The sequence below is a fragment of the Salvelinus namaycush genome, chromosome 24, assembly GCF_016432855.1.
Source record: "Salvelinus namaycush isolate Seneca chromosome 24, SaNama_1.0, whole genome shotgun sequence".
Lineage (NCBI taxonomy): Eukaryota > Metazoa > Chordata > Actinopteri > Salmoniformes > Salmonidae > Salvelinus > Salvelinus namaycush.
Window position 1 is genome coordinate 12182040 of NC_052330.1, and position 26327 is coordinate 12208366.

At 42.6% G+C, this 26327-nt stretch overlaps 1 protein-coding gene and 1 pseudogene across 1 annotated transcript in view; both read left to right on the plus strand.

Moving 5' to 3' along the window:
- The window catches only part of LOC120019492 (protein FAM184A-like), a 159273-nt gene extending 154391 nt beyond the window's left edge, over nt 1–4882 (plus strand). Inside the window, exons 14-16 of the mRNA XM_038962792.1 lie at nt 1207–1353; nt 4223–4340; nt 4769–4882. Coding sequence (XP_038818720.1) covers nt 1207–1353; nt 4223–4340; nt 4769–4882 — 379 coding nt within the window. The remainder of the gene's footprint in view (nt 1–1206; nt 1354–4222; nt 4341–4768) is intronic.
- Nucleotides 4883–5095: 213 nt separating this feature from the next.
- LOC120019285 lies at nt 5096–25538 on the plus strand (annotated as a pseudogene).
- The last annotated feature ends 789 nt before the right edge of the window (nt 25539–26327 follow it).

Here is a 26327-nt window from a genome sequence, read left to right on the forward strand (position 1 = left end):
TAACTCTGCTAGATCACGGTCGAACCAGGAACTGAACCTGTTTTTAATTATCTTTTTCTTTATGGTGGCGTGTTTGTTAACAATACCACTGAAAATATCCAAAAAGAAGGTCCAAGCATCTTCGACAGAGGGGATCAAGCTGATTCTATACCATTTTATAGAGGCCAGTTCATGAAGGAAGGCTTGCTCATTATAGGTTTTTACCAAGCGTCTTTGACAAATCAGGACAGGTCGTTTCACTGAGCAGCCATTACGAACACTGCAGGCTGTAAAACAGTGATCGCTAAGGTCATTACAGAAAACACCAGACTGATGCCTATAAGGATTATTTGTGAGGATAACATTGAGGAGAGTAGCCTTTTCTGGGTGTTTGAGAAAGATTTAGGGAGTCTCATTGGGAAAGGGGGATACCTAGTCAGTTGTACAACTGAATGCATTCAACTGAAATGTGTCTTCCACATTTAACCCAACCCCTCTGAATCAGAGGGCTAGTGTTCCAGTGCGCATGTGTATGCATCAGCGCACGCCTGTTTGTGTGTGCATGCATGTGTGACATCAACGACACACATCGCTGGCAGGATTCCAAGCCCCTCGTGGAGCACGTTTCACTTCCAATTATGTAACACGCTGGCGAATCCTCGTTTCCTGAGATAAAAATAACATAATATATAAATACATTGGAAATGATGTGTCCCTCAGGGTGTTACTCAGGGAGAGACAAACATATTCCTCTGCACTCCTCGTGGTCTCTCTCTCCGACTGCAGTACCTCAGAGTGAGCAGCACTGACATAAAGCCCACTGAGAGGAGACAGTCACCGCTACCATGCAGGGAATTTCAATGAGCTTGTGAAATGTCCTGGAAAAGTCCTGTCCATCTGTCCCGATTCAAAATAAATCAATAAGTAAATAGAGAGGAGTGTTTTTTTCACTTATGGCGAAACAGTGATACCTCTCCTCCAGAGCCCTCTGCTATGAATTATGTATGTCTTTCTAGGAAAGGACGAGTATGTCAGGAAACGAAAGAAAGTCAAAGATGAATACAATTTGAATAGCGGCAGCAGGATGAAAAGGAATGTGTCTGTGGTAATTGTGCCTCGTTAGGATACTGTAACACCTCTGGACCAGAGACTCAGAGCCTCAGAGCTGGATAGGCGTATAAAGACGTGATCTGAATGGGCTTTAATGGTCTGGTCTCTTCTCATCAGGGCTCATGAACAGGACCTGTGTAAGAAACACGAGCGGGAGATGGCTGAGATGAACGCCATGCACAACAGAGAGACTCAGAACATGCTGTGTGACTTCAACAAGGCCCAGGAGCTCCTCAAAGACAAGATCTCTGCTCTGCAATTCCTGTACGTACAGTACATCCAGTATGTAGTTGATATAGCTGTGTGTGTGTGTGTGTGTGTGTGTGTGTGTGTGTGTGTGTGTGTGTGTGTGTGTGTGTGTGTGTGTGTGTGTGTGTGTGTGTGTGTGTGTGTGTGTGTGTGTGTGTGTGTGTGTGTGTGAAATTATATAAAGCCCTGGCAGATGATGAAAGACCACAGTCCCTGGCAGAGCAACAGAGGGTGAAAAGGTGAGTGCCCCAGACAGATACAGCGATGAATAGAAGGAAGGATGAGAGGGAGGGAGGGATGGATTCCAAGAGGAGAGAGAAGGGGGCTACACATGACCTCCGGAGGTGAATATGGCCCATTGGGAAGGTCCTTCTCTCTCTCCTTACCCTCCCAGTAGTACAGATACAGCTCCCTATGAGAGATCTGGCTGACTTGTTTTATTTCCCACGTGTGCTGTACGGAGGTGACTGTGTCCTCAATATCCCATCACATACACACACACCCACACACACACACACATACACACATACACACACACACACACACACACACACACACACTGTCCATGTAGCAGTGTCCTACTGGGGATAAACCTCCAGCTGGGTGTGCAGCTGCCCTAGCTTTCAAGACACCACAATACACACACAGTACACACCAGCAAATACAAGCCTAGACATAGAAAAATCCCCTGCAAACTGCTGTGAATAGATCAATGGAGATGTATTGATTATGGAAATTAAATAGGGAGCTTAGGAAGGCACACATAAATGATCCGTGCGTCTCCATAGGAACTATTTTTGGAATATGAGAGCGGAACAGAGGAGAAACAGATGCAAGGCCTCAGCGAGGGCCCTAGGACTGTGGATTTTGCTGTCAGGAGTGACCTAATTTGGTTTCACTTTCACTTGAATGAGAGCACAATCTAGACACACAGCCAGCTACTGCAGAGAGAGCCTCTGTTTAAAATAGCTCATCTGTGATGTTCCCCACCAAATCTTCTCATGGCTCAATCACTCCTTTCACAACATCAAAATGAAATGCTAGTGAAGCATACATCATTATTTGTGCGCATGTTCCTCCATGAATTTGACTGACAAACAGAATCCATTACGATATTGTAAAAATAGGTCACATTGGCCCTACATAGATTTCTCTGTTACTAACCTTTCTAAAACCAACAATTACCTGCTGGTTCGAGCCCCTGTCATTATCAATTTGCTGACTAGTTGACATTTCCAGGGCCTTCCCTTGAGGTGGCCGATTTACTGCCTGCTAATTAAGCACAGGACAAATCTATTTTAACGACAGCCCCTGTCCCCTCCCCAATTAATCACCATGGCAGCTTCGTTCACCCAAAGCCAGTCCCTGGCCAACGCTAAATTATTACGCCATTTATGCTTTATGAATATTTTATCTCATTACATCTCCTATTGGTTAAGCCCCTGGGAACCAACATGAGTTTGTTGTCTGATTGGTTGTTGTCACATCTGTTTTGAGCGATGTCGCTAGAGAGTTGAATGGAGTGTGATATATTTATAGAAAGCAAGCCAGCACCAGCTTCCCAGGCTGCACTGCAGCAACATGTTTATTTCACACGGGTGTGCTTGGAATATGTGTAGGGATACAGACAGTGGTGGAAAAAGTGCCTAATTGTCAGACTTGAGTAAAAGTAAAGATACCTTTAATAGAAAATGACTCAAGTAAAAGTCACCCAGTAAAATTCTACTTCAGTAAAATTCTAAAAGTATTTGGTTTTAAATATACTTAAGTATCAAAAGTAAATGTAACCGCTAAAATTATTATTGAAAGAAAAAGTATAAATAATTTCAAATTCCTTATATTAAGCAAACCAGATGGCACCATTTTTTTATTTACGGAGAGCCAGGGGTACACTCCAACACTCAGACATAATTTACAAATGAAGCATTTGTGTTTAGTGAGTCCGCCAGATCAGAGGCAGTATGGATGACCAGGGATGTTCTCTTGATAAGTGAGTTAATTGGACCATTTTCCTGTCCTGCTAGCCATTCAAAATGTAACGAGTACTTTTGGGTGTATGGGAAAATGTATGGAGTAAAAAGTATATTGTTTTCTTTAGGAAAGTAGTGAAGTAAAAGTAAAAGTAGTCAAAAATATAAATAGTAAAGTACAGATACCCCAAAAAACTACTTAAGTAGTACTTTAAAGTATTTTTACTTAAGTACTTTACACCACTGGATGCAGATGAGTCTATAGTGAAATGTGACACTGAAGTGATGTGTAGTAGAGCAAGAAATGAACAGATCGCTGATGCATAGCAGCGCAGCAGAAGCAATTATCATGATATCCAATGTGCTCTCCCTCTAATTCAAGCGCTTGCCTGTCCCGGTCTTGCGTCGCCGTTTTGATGGCGAGTTTGGTATCACTTGTCATTCCACATCTGTAAGTGCTGAGGACGACGAGCCAAACTGGACATGATGGATGCTTGTTTACAGTACGAGGAATATCTCGGCATATTAAAGTCATCAATCTCAAGTTAGAGGCAGCAAAAAACTGTGGAGAGGCAGATGGCTTTGAACACTGATAAGAACTCCTCTAAAGAGCGCTTGTTATTTGTTGACACGTTAAAGTGGAAATTCAGGAAAAACATGTACTGCCACTTTTTGATCATAGTACACAAGCACTAATAGGCTTTCTGATTATGAGATTAAACGTAGGAGAGTTAAAAGCTAATGCTTTACTATTGAGCTGTAGGTAAGGGAAGGGAAGCCTTCAAAACATGGTCCCTCAGTGTCAGCATGTATTAATGCTCATATCCCCAAGCTGATCCAAGGCACTTGTATTATCACGTTACACAAACAAACTGTGAGACGTCTGAGCCCTAATGGCCCTCTCCTCTCCCCAGGCTGGAGGGCACGGAGGATAAGTTCCGGAACAGGGAGAGCCGGCCTGAGGATCTGCAGGTGATCGCTGAGCTAAAGGACATGGTGACTGAGAGGGAGTCCCTCGTCAAGAAGCTGGTGGTAAGTGTATGTACACAGTACAAGATGGCCTACAGGATGCCTTTTTGTGGTTTTACCCAATAATCCTAGACATGGAGCCTGCATGCCTGTTTACCTCCAAACAATAGTAGACCAGACTATGGAGTGCTGTAGCCTTGCATGACCTAAGAGTTCTCATGCAGCAGCAGTAGACTCCGAGAGCTATGTTACAGCCCTTGAGTCCCAGCAATGCATTGACAGGTTATCCAGCATACCGTATCGGTGACAAAGTGTCTGTGGCACTAGAGAGAGTGGATAGAAACCCTCTGACTTTAGCCAGTGCTATCATCCTGTACTGCTAAGCCCATTGTAGACCGAGTATGTGAGGTGTGTCGTAAACAATCAGTGAGATGCTCCATCACGAACTCAGAGCACCGGGACCTAACTGGCATCTCTCTGTGGACGTGCAGGACGACAAAAAGTTCTACCAGCTGGAGTTGGTGAACAGAGAGACCAACTTCAACAAAGTGTTCAACACCAGTCCCAACGTGGGAGTAATAAATCCCCTCATCAAGGTGAGCTGACCGCTGTACACTTACACACCATACAGACAGACACAAGGCTAACACACCTCTGGACTAACACTGACCATCAGTTGATTAGAGCCATATAGCTAATCTGAGATAATCTTTGACACTTTGTGAAGCCCGAAAGCTACCGGTGACAATTTGAAACCATTAAGGAACCATCCCGGTCATTACAAGCCTAAACCGGTTGCCTGTACGTCGTTGTCGAGAATGATTGAAGTGGAGATTTTCCACGTATATTTAACCTTGATTTCCATTGGAACCATTCCATCCTTTAGTGGAGAGAAGTTGTGTCCCATTCCAATGTAAACACAGCAATCCCCTGTCTCCCAGTTGAATGGATCACTCTGCATGGTCAATATGTAACTGTTGATTCCATTTCAAGTTCTATAACTTCCGATATTATGTGTGTTTGTACATTTGTGTGTGTGTGTGTGTGTGTGTGTGTGTGTGTGTGTGTGTGTGTGAGTCAGTGTGTGTGTGAGTCAGTGTGTGTGTGTGTGTGTTAGTCAGTGTGTGTGTGTGTGTGTTAGTCAGTGTGTGTGTGTTATCTCCCTGTTCAGACATCCAGTTCTCCTTTGCTTTCCAAGCCATTCTTTGTTAGTGTGAACTTTCTGTAGCCTCTTCCTTTGATGCATCCCTTTTTTGCCCATCTTAGTTTACATAAAGCTGAGAGCGACTGTTGCTTCACTAGCTGAGTGGTGCGAGCTTGACCATCAGAAAGCATCCATCCACATAAATCCTCTAAGAGAATGAGAAATATATATATATATATACACAGCAGTCTTTTTTTCCATTGGACTAGCTTTCCCTATTTTTCCCATTTGTTTGTGTTTTTGTCCTACTGTGTAGCAACAGAGAAAGAATGACAAATCAGCAAACCGATTCAGCAGCTCTCCAAACCTCAGGGCTCTGGAGGCGACAGGAACAGGGACGGGGAGCGGGCAACCCCAGCCCAACCGCCTAGAGCCTATCCCCAACTCCCCCATTCACCACCTTGAGCTCAACACTAGCAAACCTCTGCCCCCACCGACCCCTCCGACAGAGCCCAAGAAATTCATGAGGTGAGCGCCGCCCCTCCCTCGCCGCTGACGCCTCCGTCCGCACCATGGGCAGGCCCAGGGGTCAAGCACACTGACACACAGACAGACAGAGGCTTGCCCTGACCTTCGGCCCATACAGCTACAGATAGGCAGCTTTCATACAAACCTCTCCAGAGTCAGCTGTCATATCCCTTTATGTTGGGCTTCAGTCTTTAAAAGAAACTTCTCAATGTGACCCTCACTGGCGAATGTTGATGTTCTTCCCCCCTCTGTCAGACCTCGCTCTGATAAACAAAAGAGCGTTAAATTAGGAATGACAAAAAACATTTAAGCACTCCAGTCTAGAACTTTAATTACCTTGAATAATAGATTAAGTTGTGTGCTGCCTGTTGCCAACAGGCTGAGGGTTCATCCCAGGATTCCCTCTTGATTGCTATTCTATTTGAAGGACATGATGGTTTTTGTCTTTGCCTGCAGTTTTTGCGAGGCTTTGATTGCATCCCCCGAGAATTAGCTTTCGGAGAGAGGCAGAGCTCCCACAATCCCCCCCCCCCCCCCCCCCCCCCACTGCTATGTCAATTCATCTTTACTTTATACCGCGAAGTCAGTGACTTCACAGGAGGGTTTCTTTTCAAACACACAACAAAATATATTCCAGCTGAACTTACACACTGCTGGAGACGTGTCAACACTTTACTATACTATTATAAAGTATAGTAAATACATAAGCTTTGAAAATGGCATTGGAATGCAAAAGGAGCATGTGTACCACTACCCCCCCCCCACCCCCACCCCACCCCCACCATCACTCTTAACATGCAAACTGAAGTGTGCACGCTAGGAGTTGTCTCTGTGTCTCTGCGTTGTGTTAATTGTTCAGTTTGTTCTGGAAGTTATAGGCCTACAACTCATTGGTGATATTGTTCTGTTAAACCCCCCCATCCTCATCGGCCTCCAGGCTTGCCGCACTTACTGCACTTTGTTGTCCACCTTGATGTGAAATTGTTTTGATTTTACATGAGGAAAATATTGGTGGTGATATTTTCTTGCCATGTACAGTTCTGTGTGTGTGGGGATGTGTGAACGTCTAACTGAAGCCTCCAATAACAACAACACTCTCCCTCTCATCAATGAACGCCTCTCTCTCTTGTGCCTTGGCATTGCTTTGCTCGTTGTTGTGCTTCCAGCTATAATTCTGTTCATGTGTATTAAGCACACATGTTAATGTGGTACTCTCGTGTGCACGTGTTGTACTAGCTTATGATGCCTCTACTCATCCGGTACTTAGGTTTCTGCCTATTGCTGCACTTGTTATGTATCTGTACCCGTGTGCACTGTGCCGAAGGAGCTTTGGCCGTTTCTGTTGCCTTGGCTGCATGCTGCTATGTAAATAAGTTGCAGATGAGTAGGTGTGGCGGATTTGTGCGGGGCTGCCCTCCATTGTCATGGGACTCTCCCATCACTGCATCACACACATGGCCTGTCTGTCTCAGCCCCTGGCAAGGTTGACCCTGTTTGCACTTAGCAACAGATGCACCCCCACATACTACATACCTGCTGAAGCACATACCACTCGTATTAACCAAACTGCAGGGGCAAATGATGACACAATGGTGCCATGTATTACATATTTGATTTCAGATTATTCAAAGGCTGCTTCTATCTCGTTGCAGTGCTCCTGAAGTGCTGCCCTATTTCCATTCACGAGGTCTATACCAGAATACACATGCTTCAGTCCTCGGAAAAGATACCTAGATCAATAGAACTTCTTAATTCAGCTCACCAGCAAATGTGTAGTACAATACATGTACATACATACTTGAGTTTTCCCGATGAAAAACACTAGCATGCGTGCTTATGCCAGTTCTCTGCTTCTAGCTTTTGATGTTGTTGAAGTCAGCCCTGTCCGTCTCAGCCCAGGTGTTCTCTGGATCTGAAATTGGTGAGGAATTGAGCATTCAATTGGGTTTGCTGCAATGGAGGCTACTGAGACTGAGGAGAGAATGATCACAGAGGAGACATTTAAGGATAGTTCTCAGAGACAAACAGTTCAAGCTCCGCACAGGATGAAGAAGCCACGTGTCTTTAATTGAAAAACTTCAGACATGTTCAGCTCAGTTAGGGCAATACAGTTGGTGCAGTGAAGAATGAGTGCAGACTGTGTTCATTCATTTGTATCTAGTCATGATAGTAATAATAAAACTTTAAGTTCAGAGGATGTTATTTCACATAACAACTGTGGAAATAACCATAGTAGGAAATTAAAACTCAAAATATCTGAAGTTACACCGTTCTTTGTCAGATTCGCAGACTGCAATTTCCTTGCCTTTGTGTTTGTCAAATATCAACTGCAATATAAAGTTGAGTCATAAATCACTGAGATATTTTCCATCTTGAACTCGTTGTACACTCTAGTTGTTGAGAGGAGAGCGCTTCACATTATTACGGTTTGTTCTGTACTGACATTTCAATGAGACTTCTCCCACTCATCCTCTCCTCCTTTTTGGCTCTCCAGACAGTCGGATGTCAAGCCCTTCATAGATAGGAGGCATCTGGTGCCCATCAATGGGCTACAACCCTGAACAACTGAGGCTGAGGGAGAGCCCTAGACACCAGGCAGCCAGACAGACAGCCAGAGATATATCTAGCTCTATAGGCAAAGAGCAAAGGTTATTTTATGTGGAATAAAGCTGCAATGTTCGAGTACAATGATGTTTGTTGGCCAGTTATTGTGAATTTGTCAATGCCAAGGCTATGGTCAAGCCAGCAAACCCAGTGAAATGCATTAGGTTGAATATGCTATATCTTAGGTAGACTTAGAACAAACAACAATAGACAAGGTTATGGTCTTTCAATACATTTTCCCTCTCAGATTTTGTCCTTGGGGTTACAATTGCATTGGCTTTTCAGAAACTACAGACAAGTAGTATGAAAGTAGTACATAGGATTTTTAATAGATGCATTCACATATCTATATAACCAAGACAGCGTCCTCCCCCAAGGACCTGAGTCAAAGATTAACAACTGCATGGTCTTGTAATTTAATCTCACAAAACCTCATGTCTGGATGATCATGTAAAACAGAAATGTTAGTTAGTAGAGCCACAGGCTCTTAGAAATGAGCACACTTAACACGATTAAAGGCTGGTTAGCGCAATGGAAATGTTATTGTTTTCTAGGAAACATTCACACTTAAGAGCAGATCATCAAATCTATACTGCCGCAGCAAAATCCCATTATCCTCTGAACTGGATGAATGACTATACCAACGACACTAAGGAACATTCACAAACACATCACACAGGCATAAAACCCACAGACTTAAATCAAATAAAATGACTCTCAACTCCAAGGTGTAATAAGGATTCCTTAGTCAATAATGTCCTGTATTGTGTAACTGTGCTGCTGTTGTGGTGTGCCCCCCCCTGTGTAGCCCTCCTGAGACAGAAGAGTCACCCGTAGGATCCCCCGACCCCCAGCGCCAGGAGTGGTTCGCCCAGTACTTCACTTTCTGACTTTTGCAACTCGAGAGCATGTCAACCATAGGAAACGAAAAATACAACAACAAAAAATGAACATTATTTAATGATCTCCCACTCCATTTCATTCTGTTGATTACTTCACCGTGAACGGGTTCCTTGTTTGTACAGTGCCGATGAGTATGTTTGACGTTTTCTTTTCTGCAGTTTCTAAAGAGTGATGCATATGCTGCTACAGTAAATTGTCCTCTCTCTGTACCTTATTTTAGAATGGCACCATAACGAGAGTTTGTTACAGCCGCATAACCAATTTTGGTAGAATTAAACTGTTTGTATGGTTGTCTCAACACAGATATAATGATGTCTCACCAATTTTAAAAATAAATTGCATATTTTATATTTATATTATACTATGTATGCTTAACTAATAAATAATTATTGTGACATTTAATCATGATATGTGTGCTGTCTTTTTTGGGGGCCTTTCAATTTATGGAGGATTTGTACCATAAAGTACTGTGCCATAGAATACCAACTTCTTCAGAAAATATTTAATTATAAGGTGTTTGAATGAACTCCATTATGTTTTGAAATGGTCAAAGTATGTACAGGTATTACTGTGTGTGTGTGTTCAGGTCTGGTTCAGGTGAATTTCTTTGGTCCTGTTGTGGCATGTGACAGCCTTGCGGCTGCACATTTATTCTGAATAGACATAGACGCTAACAAATCAGAAAATATAAGGGCTTCCTTCCATAAAAGCAATTTCAGATTATTTTGACCCACATAAAAAAACATGTTTTCTATTGAATTATTGTGGATGTAAATGCAGCATTTAATTCATAGTGAGTATTTTAAGACAGTGCCGTGATGTTTCTTTCGTGTTGTAGTTTTGAACACCCCTGTGGGAGTACTGAATGTGTGAATCCAGAGGAAAGTTCTTAAAGGTCATGGCTAGAAGGGATCCAGCTTTTGTCAAGTTAATGTCAGATTTGACTTTTCATAGCAGGTTAAAAGACCTTACGCAGCAGGTTAGGATAATTAATGTAGCTTGTTTGGAGAATTAGGTTAAGGTTAGGAAAACAGTTGGGGTTAGCTTAAATATATATTGTAAAACTTTTGACGGTAAAACTGACCGGTAGGCAGCAGTACCGGGGGAATCAGTGACAGTATTCTAAAACTTTTGACCGGTAGTGTGTAATATATATATATATATAAACCGGTAGTGTGTAATATATATATAAATATATATATATATATATATATACACTGCTCAAAAAAATAAAGGGAACACTTAAACAACACAATGTAACTCCAAGTCAATCACACTTCTGTGAAATCAAACTGTCCACTTAGGAAGCAACACTGATTGACAATAAATGTCACATGCTGTTGTGCAAATGGAATAGACAAAAGGTGGAAATTATAGGCAATTAGCAAGACACCCCCAATAAAGGAATGGTTCTGCAGGTGGTGACCACAGACCACTTCTCAGTTCCTATGCTTCCTGGCTGATGTTTTGGTCACTTTTGAATGCTGGCGGTGCTTTCACTCTAGTGGTAGCATGAGACGGAGTCTACAACCCACACAAGTGGCTCAGGTAGTGCAGTTCATCCAGGATGGCACATCAATGCGAGCTGTGGCAAAACGGTTTGCTGTGTCTGTCAGCGTAGTGTCCAGAGCATGGAGGCGCTACCAGGAGACAGGCCAGTACATCAGGAGATGTGGAGGAGGCCGTAGGAGGGAAACAACCCAGCAGCAGGACCGCTACCTCCGCCTTTGTGCAAGGAGGAGCACTACCAGAGCCCTGCAAAATGACCTCCATATATATATATATATATATATATATATATATAAACCGGTAGTGTGTAATATATATAAACCGGTAGTGTGTAATATATATATATAAATTGGGGTGGCAGGCAGTATAGTGGTTAGAGCATTGGGACATTAACCGAAAGGTTGCTGGATCGAATCCCCAAGCTGACAAGGTAAAAACGAGGCAGTTAACCCACTGTTCCTAGGCCATCATTGTAAATAAGAATTTGTTCTAAACTGACTTGCCTAGTTAAAATACATTTCAATTAACAGGTGTTCCTTAAAAGTTAATTTTTGGAATTTCTTTCCTCCTTAATGCATTTGAGCCAATCAGTTGTGTTGTGACAAGGTAGATAGCCCTATTTGGTAAAAGACCGTCCGTATTATGGCAAGAACAGCTCAAATAAGCAAAGAGAAAGGACTGTCCATCATTACTTTAAGACATGAAGGTCAGTCAATATGGAATATTTCAAGAACTTTGAAAGTTTCTTCAAGTGCAGTCGCAAAAACCATCAAGCACTATGATGAAACTGGCTCTCATGAGGTCCGCCACAGGAATGGAAGACCCAGAGTTACCTCTGCTGCAGAGGATAAGTTCATTAGAGTTGCCAGCCACAGAAATTGCAGCCCAAATAAATGCTTCACAGAGCTCAAGGAACAGACACATCTCAACATCAACTGTTCAGAGGAGACTGTGTGAATCAGGCCTTCATGGTCGAATTGCTGCAAAGAAACCAGTACAAAAGGACACCAATAATAAGAAGAGACATGCTTGGGGCAAGAAACATGAGCAATGGACATTAGACCGGTGGAAATTCGGCCTTTGGTCTGGAGTCCAAATTGGAGATTTCTTTAGGCTGCTGTCTGTAATTATTTGCCTCAGTATATTTCATGATGTGTAACAGGGCAATGATGTGACCAATCTGTGATTCAGGGCATTATTATTAAGTAAGCATAATAAAAAGCCTCAATATTTCCAGCGGTGGTAATATCGCTAGTAGCTGATCCGTCGTCGGTATAGTGGAATCCTTTTTATGTTCATGTAAGATTTAAATGGAGGAAGCTGAGACGAGAGCAGCGCTGCTTTTCTTTCGATCCTATCAGTATCGACACATGGTCTAACGACGCACTTAGCGAACCGTCTCTCTCCGCTGTGTTTTGGGATCTTCGGCCATTACATTCATCCCTCTAGAAGAATTATTTTCCGACTTTGTTTAGTGACTTACTTCAATATACTTTTGTAACTCACCAAAGTTGTTAGTGTCGACAAACACGTCTCTGCATACACCAGTTGTTTCTCCAGAATAGAACACACAAACTCTGGTCCGCGAATGCATCTCATAGCGTACAGAACTGACGCATTCGTGTTAGCCGGAATTACTATCACCAATCTGATAGATTGCTGTCCACATTTGCCTCTACTACCAATTTCACCATCAGTTTACAAGCCAGACACTACAGATGAGCCCTTTGGGTTTATATGAGATGTCATCTGGCTGCATCGATCATTGCATACATTACACAGCTTGTTAAATTTAAATCATATTCCACCCCTGCAGATCCATGATGTTGATAAACCTGAGCTGGTAGCTCTGATAGGGCAGGTGTTTGAGGCGTATGTAACAGAGCACCACGCGACTGACATCCTGCAGATCCTTCTGGCGCTTGATGAAGATGCCCACTACTCGGTGGTCAGCAACACCATGACGCTATTCGAAGCCAACATGGAGGTGGGAGACTGATTTAATGCCTACCCCAGCGAGGGGTCATCAACATCTTCGACAACGCCCTTCACAGAGCCGCCAAGACGGTGTCAGTGAACTCAACACAGCAAGGCTGGCACAAGGTCAAACACCACCTGCAGGCCAGAATCACAGGTAAGAGGACCTTACCATAGAGAGCCTATTATATTAGTAGAGGGACTATATTATAGACCCTCAAAGTTCCAGAGTGGGGTGAAAGTGGCAGCCATATTGGTCAGTGCAAAATCCAAACCAGCTTAGCTATGTTTGGCAGCGAAACAGTTCATTCAGCCTCATTTACTGCCTTTAAAAAAAACATAGCTGATATGGTTGACTTGCTTAAACATTGTGGTTTCTACTGAAAATTGAGATGTACAAACTATGGCATAAGGGGTCAATGAGTGGATAAGAGGCAATCCGTAATTTCGATTAAGACATTAATGAGCGAGCGAGGACGGACGTAGTCAATGTTCAGCACTTTTGAAATGTACAGCGGAGGAATTTAGAACATGGGCCATTCTTACAGTATTATCCCTGTACACCAAGTCAGAACCGTAGGATAAATAAAGGGGGCATATAAGCAGACAATAAAATCTCTTACAGTATCCGATGATGGCATTTCTCTAAAACAGGCTATAGGCTAAATAAATGTGCACCACCAAGTCAGAGCAGTAGGCTAAGTTAGGGAGCAAATTATTAGGGTGAGGCACATGAACTACTAACAGCTGCACAACATACAATTAGTATTGCTTACTTAGCTACCGTATACAGTGCATTTGGAAAGTATTCAGACCCTTTGACTTTTTCCACATTTTCTTACATTACACTCTTTTTGCATTAACTTTTTAAACTCATTACTTAAGTTGCTGCTATTCTTTATTATCTATCCTGTTGCCTAGTCCCTTTATTCCTAGTTATATGTACAGTTCATTCGGAAAGTATTCAGACCCCTTTAAAAAGAAAAAAATTGTTACATTACAGCCTTATTCTAAAATGGATTAAATGAAAATAAAATATGAATCAATCTACACACTATACCCCATAATGACAAAGCGAAAACAGGTTTGCATATTGTTTTGCAAATGTATAAAAAAACAAAACAGAAATACCTTATTTACATATGTTTTCACTCTTTGCTATGAGACTCTGAATTAAGCTCAGGTGCATCCTGTTTCCATTGATCATCCTTGAGATGTTTCTACAATTGATTGGACATGATTTGGAAAGGCACACACCTGTCTATATAAGGTCCCAAAGTTGGCAGTGCATGTCAGAGCAAAAACAGAGCCATGAGGGTCGAAGGAATTGTCCGAAGAGCTCCGAAAAACAGAATTGTGTCGAAGCACAGATCTGCAACATTGAAGGTCCCCAAGAACGCAGTGGCCTCCATCATTCTTAAATGGAAGAAGTTTGGAACAACCAAGACTCTCCTAGAGCTGGCCGCCCGGCCAAACTGAGCAATCGGGGGAAAAGGGCCTTGGTCAAGGAGGTGACCAAGAACCCGAAGGTCACTCTGACAGAGCTCCAGAGTTCCTCTGTGGAGATGGGAGAACCTTCCAGAAGGACAAGCATCTCTGCAGCACTCCACCAATCAGGCCTTTATGGTAGAGTGGCCAGACGGAAGCCACTCCTCAGTAAAAGGCACATGACAGCCTGCATGGAGTTTTCCAAAAGACACCTAAAGACTCTCAGACCATGAGAAACAAGATTCTTTGGTCTGATGAAACCAAGATTGAACTCTTTGGCCTGAATGCCAAGCGTCACATCTGGAGGAAACCAGGCACCATCCCTACGGTGAAGCATGGTGGTGGTAGCATCATGCTGTGGGGTTGTTTTTCAGCGGCAAGGACTGGGAGACTAGTCAGGACCAAGGGAAAAATGAACGGAGCAAAAAACAGAGAGATCCTTGGTGAAAACCTGCTCCAGAGCGCGCAGGACCTCAGACTGGGGCAAAGGTTCACCTTCCAATAGAACAACGACCCTAAGCACTCAACTAAGACAACGCAGGAGTGGCTTCGGGACACTTTCCAACTTGACAGAGCTTTAGAGGATAGGAGAAACTCCCCAAATACAGGTGTGCCACGCTTGTAGCGTCATACCCAAGACTCAAAGCTTTAATCGCTACCAAAGGTGCTTCAACAAAGTACTGAGTAAAGGGTCTGAATACTTATGTAAATGTGCTATTTCAGTTTTTTCTTTATAAATTTGCAAAAATTTATAAAAACCAGTTTTTTCTTTGTCATTATGGGGTATTATGTGTAGATTGATGAGGGAAAAATGTATGTAATTACTTTTAGAATAAGGCTGTAACATAACCTAAATGTGGAAAATGTCAAGAGGTTTGAATACTTTCCGAATGCACTGCACTCCCTGTCACATTACATAATTTATGCAGCAGCATACAGTACAAGACATTTTTGGACTCACCTTGTTGTGCTGTGTTCACGTCAACAGGAAGGTAGTGCAGAGGTCCTTCGTGGCAAATTTTGTCTTCAAACTTTGTCATTTAAAGTTTGGCATTCTCTTGATTTATGGCGCTTTCAAGACAACTAGGAACTCTGGGAAAAAAAACAAGGTTGAATTATGACGTCAGTGATAGGGGCCCAAGTTCCCGACTTGGAATTCCGAGTTGGGTGACCGTTCCAAACTTATTTTCCCAGTCGGAGCTTGTTTCTTTCAGAGTTTCCAGTTGTCTTGAACTCACTGAAGTCTGAGATTTCCCAGTTCTGAATTTCCAGTTGTTTCGAACACGGAAGAAGTCATGCTGGATTGACAGCGTGGCCAATGTTGAATGTTTATCCTTTTAATCTTGGAAAAGAGACCCTTAAACCCAGACTTGGACCACACACCCACTCCACTGAGTAGCAGGCTAGTGATTGCTTTGCAATGCTTGCAGTTAGCCACTGATTCCTTTCAAACCACTCATTACTGAATTTACGATTTCCACCTTGTTGTGTAATGTTTATGTCCAACGGCCGATGAACACCGATACGTTTTATCTATAATTTATCTTCATATGACAAGGATTGAAAAGGATTTGACAGTAGATTGTCGACTTCATTCATGATGATTCACAATTTTTTTGTTCTGTTCCACTATTCCGACCAGCAAAATAAAGTTCTGAACCGCTTAGAACCGAAACAAAGTACCGGTTTATACATTTTCCTGTGTGAGCCGTCCTAGGTCAACCTCCACACCTAATTACTTTAGCCATTGTGCACTGCAGTCTGGGGTCTCACTGGTACAGACAGCAGCGTTATAATTAGCCAGAGGATGCGCTTCAAAAGGCTCTTGGTGATGTAGCCGTGTGTGTTCTGGTGGGGAATGTTACTACTACACGGCAATGTTTAAGGTCAGACCAATATCTTTCTCCTCAGGGTATGCTGGGCTCTTTTGATGACTCGATGTTTTCAACATGTTGCTCGCTCGAAATACAAAGTATGTCTCTCTGTGGAGAGGGCCGCTGTATGTGGGCTCCATCTTAAATCGGAGTTGTCTAATCTCATTGAGAAAATGGAAAGTGCTTCACATAAAAGCACTGAAGATGTGGACGTAAAATGTGAATGCCATTTAAGATGCTAGATGGAGAGAGATGATGTGTTCTATGAGGCCATGATAGCATTTGGTGGGCTGGAATATTGCATTGGATCCATCATAAAGGCCTATTTTCCTTTTATACTTTGTCAGTGCGTGGGATGAAAGAAGAGCAATGTCATCTATTAAATCAAATTGTATTTGTCTCATGCACCGAATACAACAGGTGCAAACCTTACCGTGAAATGCTTCCTTACAAGCAATGTTCCCTCAAAAAAAAATCATCACTGAGCAAATTTCTATTCTGCTGAGTGCAAACTTGAACATTGTGAAAGTTCTGTGCAACTTCCAGTGCGTGTTTACTGTGAACACTGAGGCTGTACCCGATTTAAGTTAGTTTTAACAGTGGTCAAGTAGCCTACTGTGGCTAATTGATCATAATGTAGGCCTACCAGAGTGGCATATCATCAAAAACAATCAAGAAAATGCATCCCATAACATTTTAACATGGAAATAGCTGTTCTATCATTCAGCCTACAGTAGCAGCGATGTGTGGTGTTCAATGTAGGTCTACATTCCATGAGATTTTTGAAAAAAACATGCAGGGCTTGACATGAACCTGTTTATCCACTTGTGACTGAAAATCTGGTTGTTTGATGCAAAAACAACTTTACAAAATAAAATGCATCATTATTCACATACCATTATTACACAGAATCAGACAAGTTATACTACCCTCTGCCTATTAGCTACTTAGCTTATTCAAGCCTATCTCAAAATACAACACTGCCTCTTTAAGACAAAAAAAACTCTTTACCTGACTCACTTTTCAAAGATGTCAAGAAATGCACACATTAGGCCTCCCGGGTGGCGCAGTGGTCTAGGGCACTGCATCGCAGTGCTAACTGCGCCACCAGAGTCTCTGGGTTCGCGCCCAGGCTCTGTCGCAGCCGGCCGCGACCGGGAGGTCCGTGGGGCGACGCACAATTGGCATAGCGTCGTCCGGGTTAGGGAGGATTTGGCCGGTAGGGATATCCTTGTCTCATCGCGCTCCAGCGACTCCTGTGGCGGGCCGGGCGCAGTGCGCGCTAACCAAGGGGGCCAGGTACACGGTGTTTCCTCCGACACATTGGTGCGGCTGGCTTCCGGGTTGGAGGCGCGCTGTGTTAAGAAGCAGTGCGGCTTGGTTGGGTTGTGCTTCGGAGGACGCATGGCTTTCGACCTTCGTCTCTCCCGAGCCCGTACGGGAGTTGTAGCGATGAGACAAGATAGTAATTACTAGCGATTGGATACCACGAAAATTGGGGAGAAAATGGGATAAAATTTTAAAAAAGAAAGAAAAAAAAAGAAAAATAAATGCACACATTTTATGCTCTTGTAGGAAGCAGTCACGCCCTCATTGCTGACTACAAATGATCTATAAATGGGCTAATATCTCAATAACTAGCAAAGGATATGAACAAAAGTGCACACGTTGCTACATGTAGCTCTCACTTTGCTCTCAAAACAAACGCAATCTAATCACAACCGGTCATGCTGTAAACACAGTCCAGTTCAAAGTGAATGGCACAGGTCCATATATGGCAATGGTCTATTTGCATTTAGGCTACTGCAGCTCTGATTGTTTATGGCGCACCGGTCTGTGAAGAGTTCGGGCCTGAGTCGTTAGTTTTGCATAGTTTGTTTTTTGGTTTCGGTATGTTGCATTGAAAGTGGCTAATATTGTGTTGATTCGATCACAATTCCCACAGTAAAGGGAAACGTTGGTAATATTAACTAACATGGAAAACTCTAGAAAGTTTAATCTCGTGCTTTTCTGTGCGGGCTGATATTTGTTCTGCATGGCAGTCCCAGGGAGCTGCGCAGTGGTGGAAAAAGTACTAAATTGTCATACTTGAGTAAAAGTAAAGATACCTTAATAGAAAATTACTCAAGTAAAAGAGAAGTCACCCAGTAAAATCCTACTTGAGTAAAGGTCTAAAAACATTTGGTTTTAAATATACTTAAGTATCAAAAGTAAATGGAATTGCTAAAATGTACTTAAGTATCAAAAGTAAAAGTATAAGTCATTTCAAATTCCTTATATAAAGCAATCCAGACAGCACCATTTTCTTGTTTTTTTAAATTGACGGATAGCCAGAGGCACACTCCAAACGATGCATTTGTGTTTAGTGAGTCCGCCAGATCAGAGGCAGTAGGGGTGACCAGGGATGTTCTCTTGATCAGTGTGTGAATTGGACCATTTTCCTGTCAAAATGTAACGAGTACTTTTGGGTGTCAGGGAAAATGTATTTAGTAAAAAGTACATTATTTTCATTAGGAATGTAGTAAAGTAAAAGTTGCCAAAAATATAAATAATAAAGTAAAGTACAGATACCCCAAAAACTACTTAAGTAGTACTTTAAAGCATTTTTACTTAAGTACTTTACACCACTGGAGCTGTGTGCCCCCGTAAGCGTGCAGCTTAGTGGGAACATTGCTTACAAGCCCTTAACCAACAATGCAGAGTTTTTTAAAAAGTAAGTAAGAAAATATTTTCACAAAAAATACAGAAAAAGTTTTACAAAATGTAACACAATAAAATAACGGTAATGAGGCTATATACAGGGGGCACCGGTACCGAGTCAATGTGCGGGGCTACAGGTTAATCAAGGTAATTGAGGTCATATGTACACTACCGTTTTTGAAAGAAAAGCACATTTTTTGTCCATTAAAATAACATCAAATTGATCTGAAATACAGTGTAGACATTGTTAATGTTGTAAATGACTATTGTAGCTGGAAACAGCAGATTTTTTATGGAATATCTACAATATCTACAGAGGCCCATTATCAGCAACAATCACTCCTGTGTTCCAATGGCATGTTGTGTTAGCTAATCCAAGTTTATCATTTTAAAAGGCTAATTGATCATTAGAAAACCCCTTTTGCAATTATGTTAGCACAGCTGAAAACTGTTGTACTGATTAAAGAAGCAATACAACTGGCCTTCTTTAGACTAGTTGAGTATCTGGAGCATCAGCATTTGTGGGTTCGATTACAGGCTCAAAAAGGGCCAGAATACACTCATCAGTCTATTCTTGTTCTGAGAAATGAAGGCTATTCCATGCGAGAAATTGAATAGAAACTGAAGATCTCGTACAATGCTGTGTACTACTCCCTTCACAGAACAGCGCAAACTGGCTCTAACCAGAATAGAAAGAGGAGTGGGAGGCCCCGGTGCACAACTGAGGAAGAGGACAAGTACTTTAGAGTGTCTAGTTTGAGAAACAGATGCCTCACAAGTCCTCAACTGGCAGCTTCAATAAAGAGTACCCGCAAAACACCAGTCTCAACATCAACAGTAAAGAGGCAACTCCAGGATGCTGGCCTTATTTTAGATTAATTCAGACTATTTTCAGAAGTTCTGCTAGGAGCAAACCAAACCTAGTATGCGGGCGCTTTTAAGCTACCTCCCTTTGAACTCTCTCCATTAGGTACTTTTATCCACTGAAAATCAATACTGTAGGCTACTTAACAGATGTACAGCAAGGCAACAACTTGTGCCAGATGTGTAGGCCAAGCATTTTTTTATTCTTCTATGTAGTGTGTTTTATTTGACTCATGCAAGATGTAAGCGCTCTCTCCTCAATACAAGACTGGGTAGAGATCCCCATCTGATGGTGTATATTGAGCATGACAAGTAATGCTGAACTTTTAAGTTCCAAGTATGTTGGTGCAGTTGTATTATCAATTCTGATTTAAAGTCTAGTCCAGTGCTCCTTGGTCTATTTGATGTCCATAACCTTAACCTTCTCTGCTGAATGTGTCATCAGGCCTCAGGTCTTCCTGTGTGTCCAGAGCTCACCAGGGAGAACATCCCCAAGTCTCGGAACGCGGGTCACTTCCTGTTCGTAACAGACACGGTCATCCGCACCAGTGTGACCAAAGTCCTGGAGTACAAGAGGGACTAAATGTGTGCCGTCATGTGCTCTAAGTGCAGTCATGTGCTCTCCCTGCAAGCTGACTTTCCCACCTACTGCCAGATGGAGCTCCCACCTACTGCCCCAACCAGGACCTCTGCAACTCCAAGTTCACCTGGCACCAAGTTCACCTACCCAGCAGCTTGCAGGGACTAACCGCAGATTAAGATCCAGGAGCAGGTGATTGACTGACTGGGGGACAAGGGGCTATAGCTCTGTTTTACACATTGTATAACCCTACTGTGGGTTGAAGGTGGAATAGCCTGTTAAATAACATCTGCAAACAGAAATTATAAGCCTATATTTGATCAGACTGCGGCTTCCCACTGGGCACAGATGTCAATTCAATGTCTATTCCACGTTGGTTCAACATAATTTGATTCAACCAGTGTGTGCCCAGTGGGTTGTGACTATGATGCAGTATTACAGTTGACGTCACAGTGTGATTTGTTACATAAAGGATGTTGTCATATTACGGGATTTTTTTAAACAATTATTTGTTTTGCAGAGGTGACATCATTATGTTGCCAGTTAGATTGTGACATCACTGAGTATTGAAATTCCACAGTGTGATGTGTGACCAATGATGTCATAATACTGTACGATATATGGATGTTACATTGGGGTGTCATTTTGTTTATGATAACTTCACAATACTGTATGATTGGCTTTCAACGAAGATGAAGTCATAGTAGATGAATAGGAATGTTTTTAACGAATAGGAATGTTTTTAAAGGGATTAGTGACATCACAATGAATGTTGGGCTGATTCTCTAAAATCTCATTATTGTGATTAAGAATGTTAACAAGACGATGTCACAGTGCATGGAGTAGTTTGTCAGCGATGGAAGCCGCTGTATGAGGTCGCACGTTGTGAACTGGATCTAGTGTTGAAAGCCAACTTTATTGAAGTGAACAATGAGCAGACCATGGCAGCTCTGGTCCTAGAGGACATGCAGAAGGAGTTTGACTAGCTCTGGGACAAACATGACCCTATAGCTGGTACATAGAAACTAACCTAACTAACTGTTGCCATATAGATTTAAATACAACTTTTACATTTATTTAATAGTCATTATTACATGATAAATACTATGAGATGAGATGGACATAAAGTGTTTATGGAATTTGATTGTTGTTCTTTTTCCATTCCGAAGGCAGGAAACAGATTCTCATGAGTCTGTGCCCACAGGTGTTTGGAATGTACATAGTTAAGTTATCTGTTGCTATGGTGTTAGCCGGTGGGGTGCAAAGAATAGATCCCTCTGGAACACAGGTAAGAGGTATGTATCCTTGTTCTAAACATGGGCCCATTTCTCTCACATACAGTTGAAGTTGGAAGTTTACATATACCTTAGCCAAATACATTAAACTCAGTTTTTCACAAATCCTGACATTTAATCCTAGTAAAAATTCCCTGTCTTAGGTCAGTTAGGATCACCACTTTATTTTAAGAATGTGAAATGTCAGAATAATAGTAGAGAGAATTATTAATTTTGGCTTTTATTTCTTTCATCACATTCCCAGTGGGTTAGAAGTTTACATACACTCAATTAGTATTTGGTAGCATTGCCTTTAAATTGTTTAACTTGGGTCAAACGCTTCAGGTAGCCTTCCACAAGCTCACAAGCCCATTCCTCATGACATATGGTGTAACTGAGTCATGTTTGTAGGCCTCCTTGCTCACACAAGCTTTTTCAGTTCTGCCCAAAAATATTCTGTAGGATTAAGGTCAGGGCTTTGTGATGGCCACTCCAATACCTTGACTTTGTTGTCCTTAAGCCATTTTGCCACAACTTTGAAAGTATGCTTGGGGTCATTGTCAATTTGGAAGACCCATTTGCAACCAAGCTTTAACTTCCTGATTGATGTCTTGAGATGTTGCCTTAATATATTCACACAATTGTCCTACCTCATGATGCCATCTATTTTGTGAAGTGCACCAGTCCCTCCTGCAGCAATGCACCCCACAACATGATGCTGATACCCACGTGCTGCACGGTTAGGATGGTGTTCTTCGGCTTATAAGCCTCCCCCTTTTTCCTTCACACATAGCGGTGGTCATTATGGCCAAACAGTTCTATTTTTGTTTCATCAGACCAGAGGATATTTGTCCAAAAAGTACGATCTTTGTCCCCATGTGCAGTTGCAAACCGTAGTCTGTCTTTTTTATGGCGGTTTTGGAGCAGTGGCTTCTTCCTTGCTGAGTGGCCTTTCAGGTTATGTCGATGTAGGACTCGTTTTACTGTGGATATAGATACTTTTGTACCTGTTTCCTCCAACATCTTCACAAGGTCCTTTGCTGTTCTGGGATTGATTTGCACTTTTCGCACCAAAGTATGTTCATCTCTAGGAGACAGAACGCATTTCCTTTCTGAGCGGTATGACAGCTGCGTGGTCCCATGGTGTTTATACTTGCGTACTATTGTTTGTACAGATGAATGTGGTACCTTCAGGCATTTGGAAATTGCTCCCAAGGATGAACCAGACTTGTGGAGGTCTCCATTTTTTTTCTGAGGTATTGGCTGATTTTTTTTATTTTCCATGATGTCAAGCAAAGAGGAATTGAGTTTGGAGGTGGTCCTTGAAATTCATCCACAGGTACACCTCCAATTGACTCAAATGATGTCAATTAGCCTATCAGAAGCTTCTAAAGCCATGACATCATTTTCTGGAATTTTCCAATCTGTTTAAAGGCACAGTCAACTTAGTCTATGTAAACTTCTGACCCACTGGAATTGTGATACAGTGAATTATAAGTGAAATAATCTGTCTGTAAACAATTGTTGGAAAAATGACTTGTGTCATGCACAAAGTAGATGTCCTAACCGGCTTGCCAAAACTATAGTTTGTGGAGTGGTTGAAAAACGAGTTTTAATGACTCCAACCTAAGTGCATGTAAACTTCCAACTTCAACTGTATCTTATATACTGCAAATAACCGTGTCCATGTTAATATCTGATTCTAGATCTGTATTTAGGTCCTTGTTTAGGCGAGTCTCATCTTCTGCAGGTGGGAAGTTTCTGAAGTACGCTGCTAAAATCACTCCCCTCTCAGTCCTCACTGCTGGGATCTGCTCTCCTACCGCAGGTCTGTCTGACCTCTGCTGGTGCATCTGATACAGTGCACTTTGCTTAGAAGAATCCATGAAATAACCACTTATAGTAGTAAAAAATGTAGTGTGTGTCACGGTGGCAGCCGTGAAGGACTCTTGGGAGTGACATCTAGAGGCAGGAGCTCTGGTGTTCAACAGCATCAAAGACCACGACCGCACCAGTATCCACGGAACCATGGCGAAGCAGACCATCAGTGTGGCCAAGGTGCAGGGTAAAGAAAATACAGTTTTTATATGTATATAGTCATAATATAATTCCAGAGGGCGGTTCTATAAAGCCTCTTGCTCTACTGTATAGAAATCCTATCTTGCACTCAAAATTGGTCTTTACTTCTGTTGTGGGTTAGACATATCGAACACGATAATGTCAGTAGGCATTCAAAAGATAACGACATAATGACACACATAATGCCTCTTTCTATTGCCTTCATTGACTTTTTGCCATCTATTTCCCTCTGTATTTCCCTGTCTTTCCCAGCATGGTGTGTAAACTGAACACCAGGACAACCATCTTGGCAGCCACCAACCCTTAAGGGCCAGTATGACCCCAACATGCCTGTGTCGGTCAACGTGACCCTTACCATCCCTCTGCTCAGCCGTTTTGACCTGGTCCTGGTCCTACTGGATGTTAGAGATTGATTCAGAGGGAAGGACTCTCCGGCCAATTAATGACATAGGATCAGTTGAAGTACAGAACAGGGATAAAATAAAAGCATCTCTCTAGAAGTGGAGTGTAACAGCACTGCTCTTAGTGCCTGAGATATCCACCAATTACAGAGGAATCACTGGGATATGATATCGTTAAGTTACGCTACGCTGCAAATTAGACTTGAGACCTCGTCTGGTCTCTCTTCCCCGGAAGCCAGCACATGATGATTTTCATAATATAATTCCCACACTATTTGCATGAGGAAGAACTATGTTGAATAAAAGCCAATGATGTATACTCTCTACGTCATCGCCCCAGTTTAATCGGTGCTCTGTGTCATTATCAAGACGACCACTCAGAGCTGTGGTTACTGAAGGCTGGGTCCTACTCATTACGGAAAAATGTAGCAAAATGTTTTGCAACTGAAAACAATTCTTAACAAACAGTCCTTCTGTCTGGTGACTTATAAGTAAGCAGTTCACGGTAAGGTCTACACCTGTTGTATTCGGCACATGTGACAAATACAAATTTGATTTGATAATGAATACGACCCTGATAAATAATAACCCCTTCATCTGCCCTCCAGGAGCTCCCAGCCAGTCATAGGAGTCTCTGTGGTGCATGGAGAAGATGAAGGCCTATTTCTGCCTTACCAAGGGGCTGCAGCCGCGGGTGTCTGAGGAGGCCAACTCCATTCTGTCCAGAGGCTACTACCAGTTGCAGAAGCAAAGTGACAGCAGGAACGCAGCCCACACCACCCACCGCATGCTGGAGAGCCTCAGCCGCCTGGCAGAGCGCGGGACAAATATAATATCATTCTTTTCCTTCTGCACTCAATTAGGTTTAGTTCATTTACTAAGGTGTTTAGTATTTACTGAAACTGTAATAATTCATATTTATTATCATATTTATTGTATGAATGTTTTATACTATAGTCGTTCATATGTGATCAAACAGCTTATTATGTTTCTCTTGGTCCTTGCAGCACGTGCCAGGTTGATGTTTCCAGACACTGTCACTGTGGAGGATGCTGTTGTCGAGGTCTCCGTCACGGAGTGCTCTATGCAGCTAGGAAACCGTTATATGTCGTTACATTTTACAATTTCATTGAGTGTATATGGTAATGTCATTAGCCCAACACTTCATGACACGCATCACATGAAATGGAAATGCTAGTGTCTGGGAGATTGGTTGTGTGTCTGCGCATTAGGGGGCGCTCTCCTGGGAGATAGAAATGCTCTGCACATGTCATTTCCTGACAACCCCAGTCAGCAGTACCTGCCTCATGCAGGGCGACACATCTCCTTCACATAGAGTTGATCAGGCTGCTGATTGTGGCCTGTGGAATGTTGTCCCACTCATCTTCAATGGCTGTGCGAAGTTGCTGGATATTGGAACTGGAACACGCTGTCATACACATCGATCCAGAGCATCCCAAACATGCTCAAGGGGAGACATATGTGGTTAGTATGCAGGCCATGGAAGAATTGGGACATTTTCAGCTTCCAAGAATTGTGTACAGATCCTTGCGACATGGTATCGTGCATTATCATGCTGAAACATGAGTTGATGGCGGCGGATGAATGGCACGACAATGGGCCTCGGGATCTCGTCACGGTTTCTCTGTGCATTCAAATTGCCATCGATAAAATGCAATTCTGTTCGTTATCCATAGCTTATACCTGCCCATACCATAACCCCACCGCCACCATGGGGCACTCTGTTCACAACATTGACATCAGCAAACTGCTCACCCACACAACGCCATACATGTTGCCTGCTATCGGCTCGGTACAGTTGAAACTGGGATTCATCTGTGAAGATCACACTTCTCCAGCATGCCAGTGGCCATTGAAGGTGAGTATTTGCCCACTGAAGTCGCATACGACACGCCGAACTGCAGTCAGGTCAAGACCCTGGTGAGGATGACAAGCACGCAGATGAGCTTCCCTGAGACGGTTTCTGACAGTTTGTGCAGAAATTCTTTGGTTGTGCAAATCCACAGTTTCATCAGCTGTCCGAAGCGCTGGTCTCAGACGATTCCGCAGGTGAAGAAGCCGGATGTTGAGGTCCTGGGCTGGCATGGTTACACCTGGTCTGCGG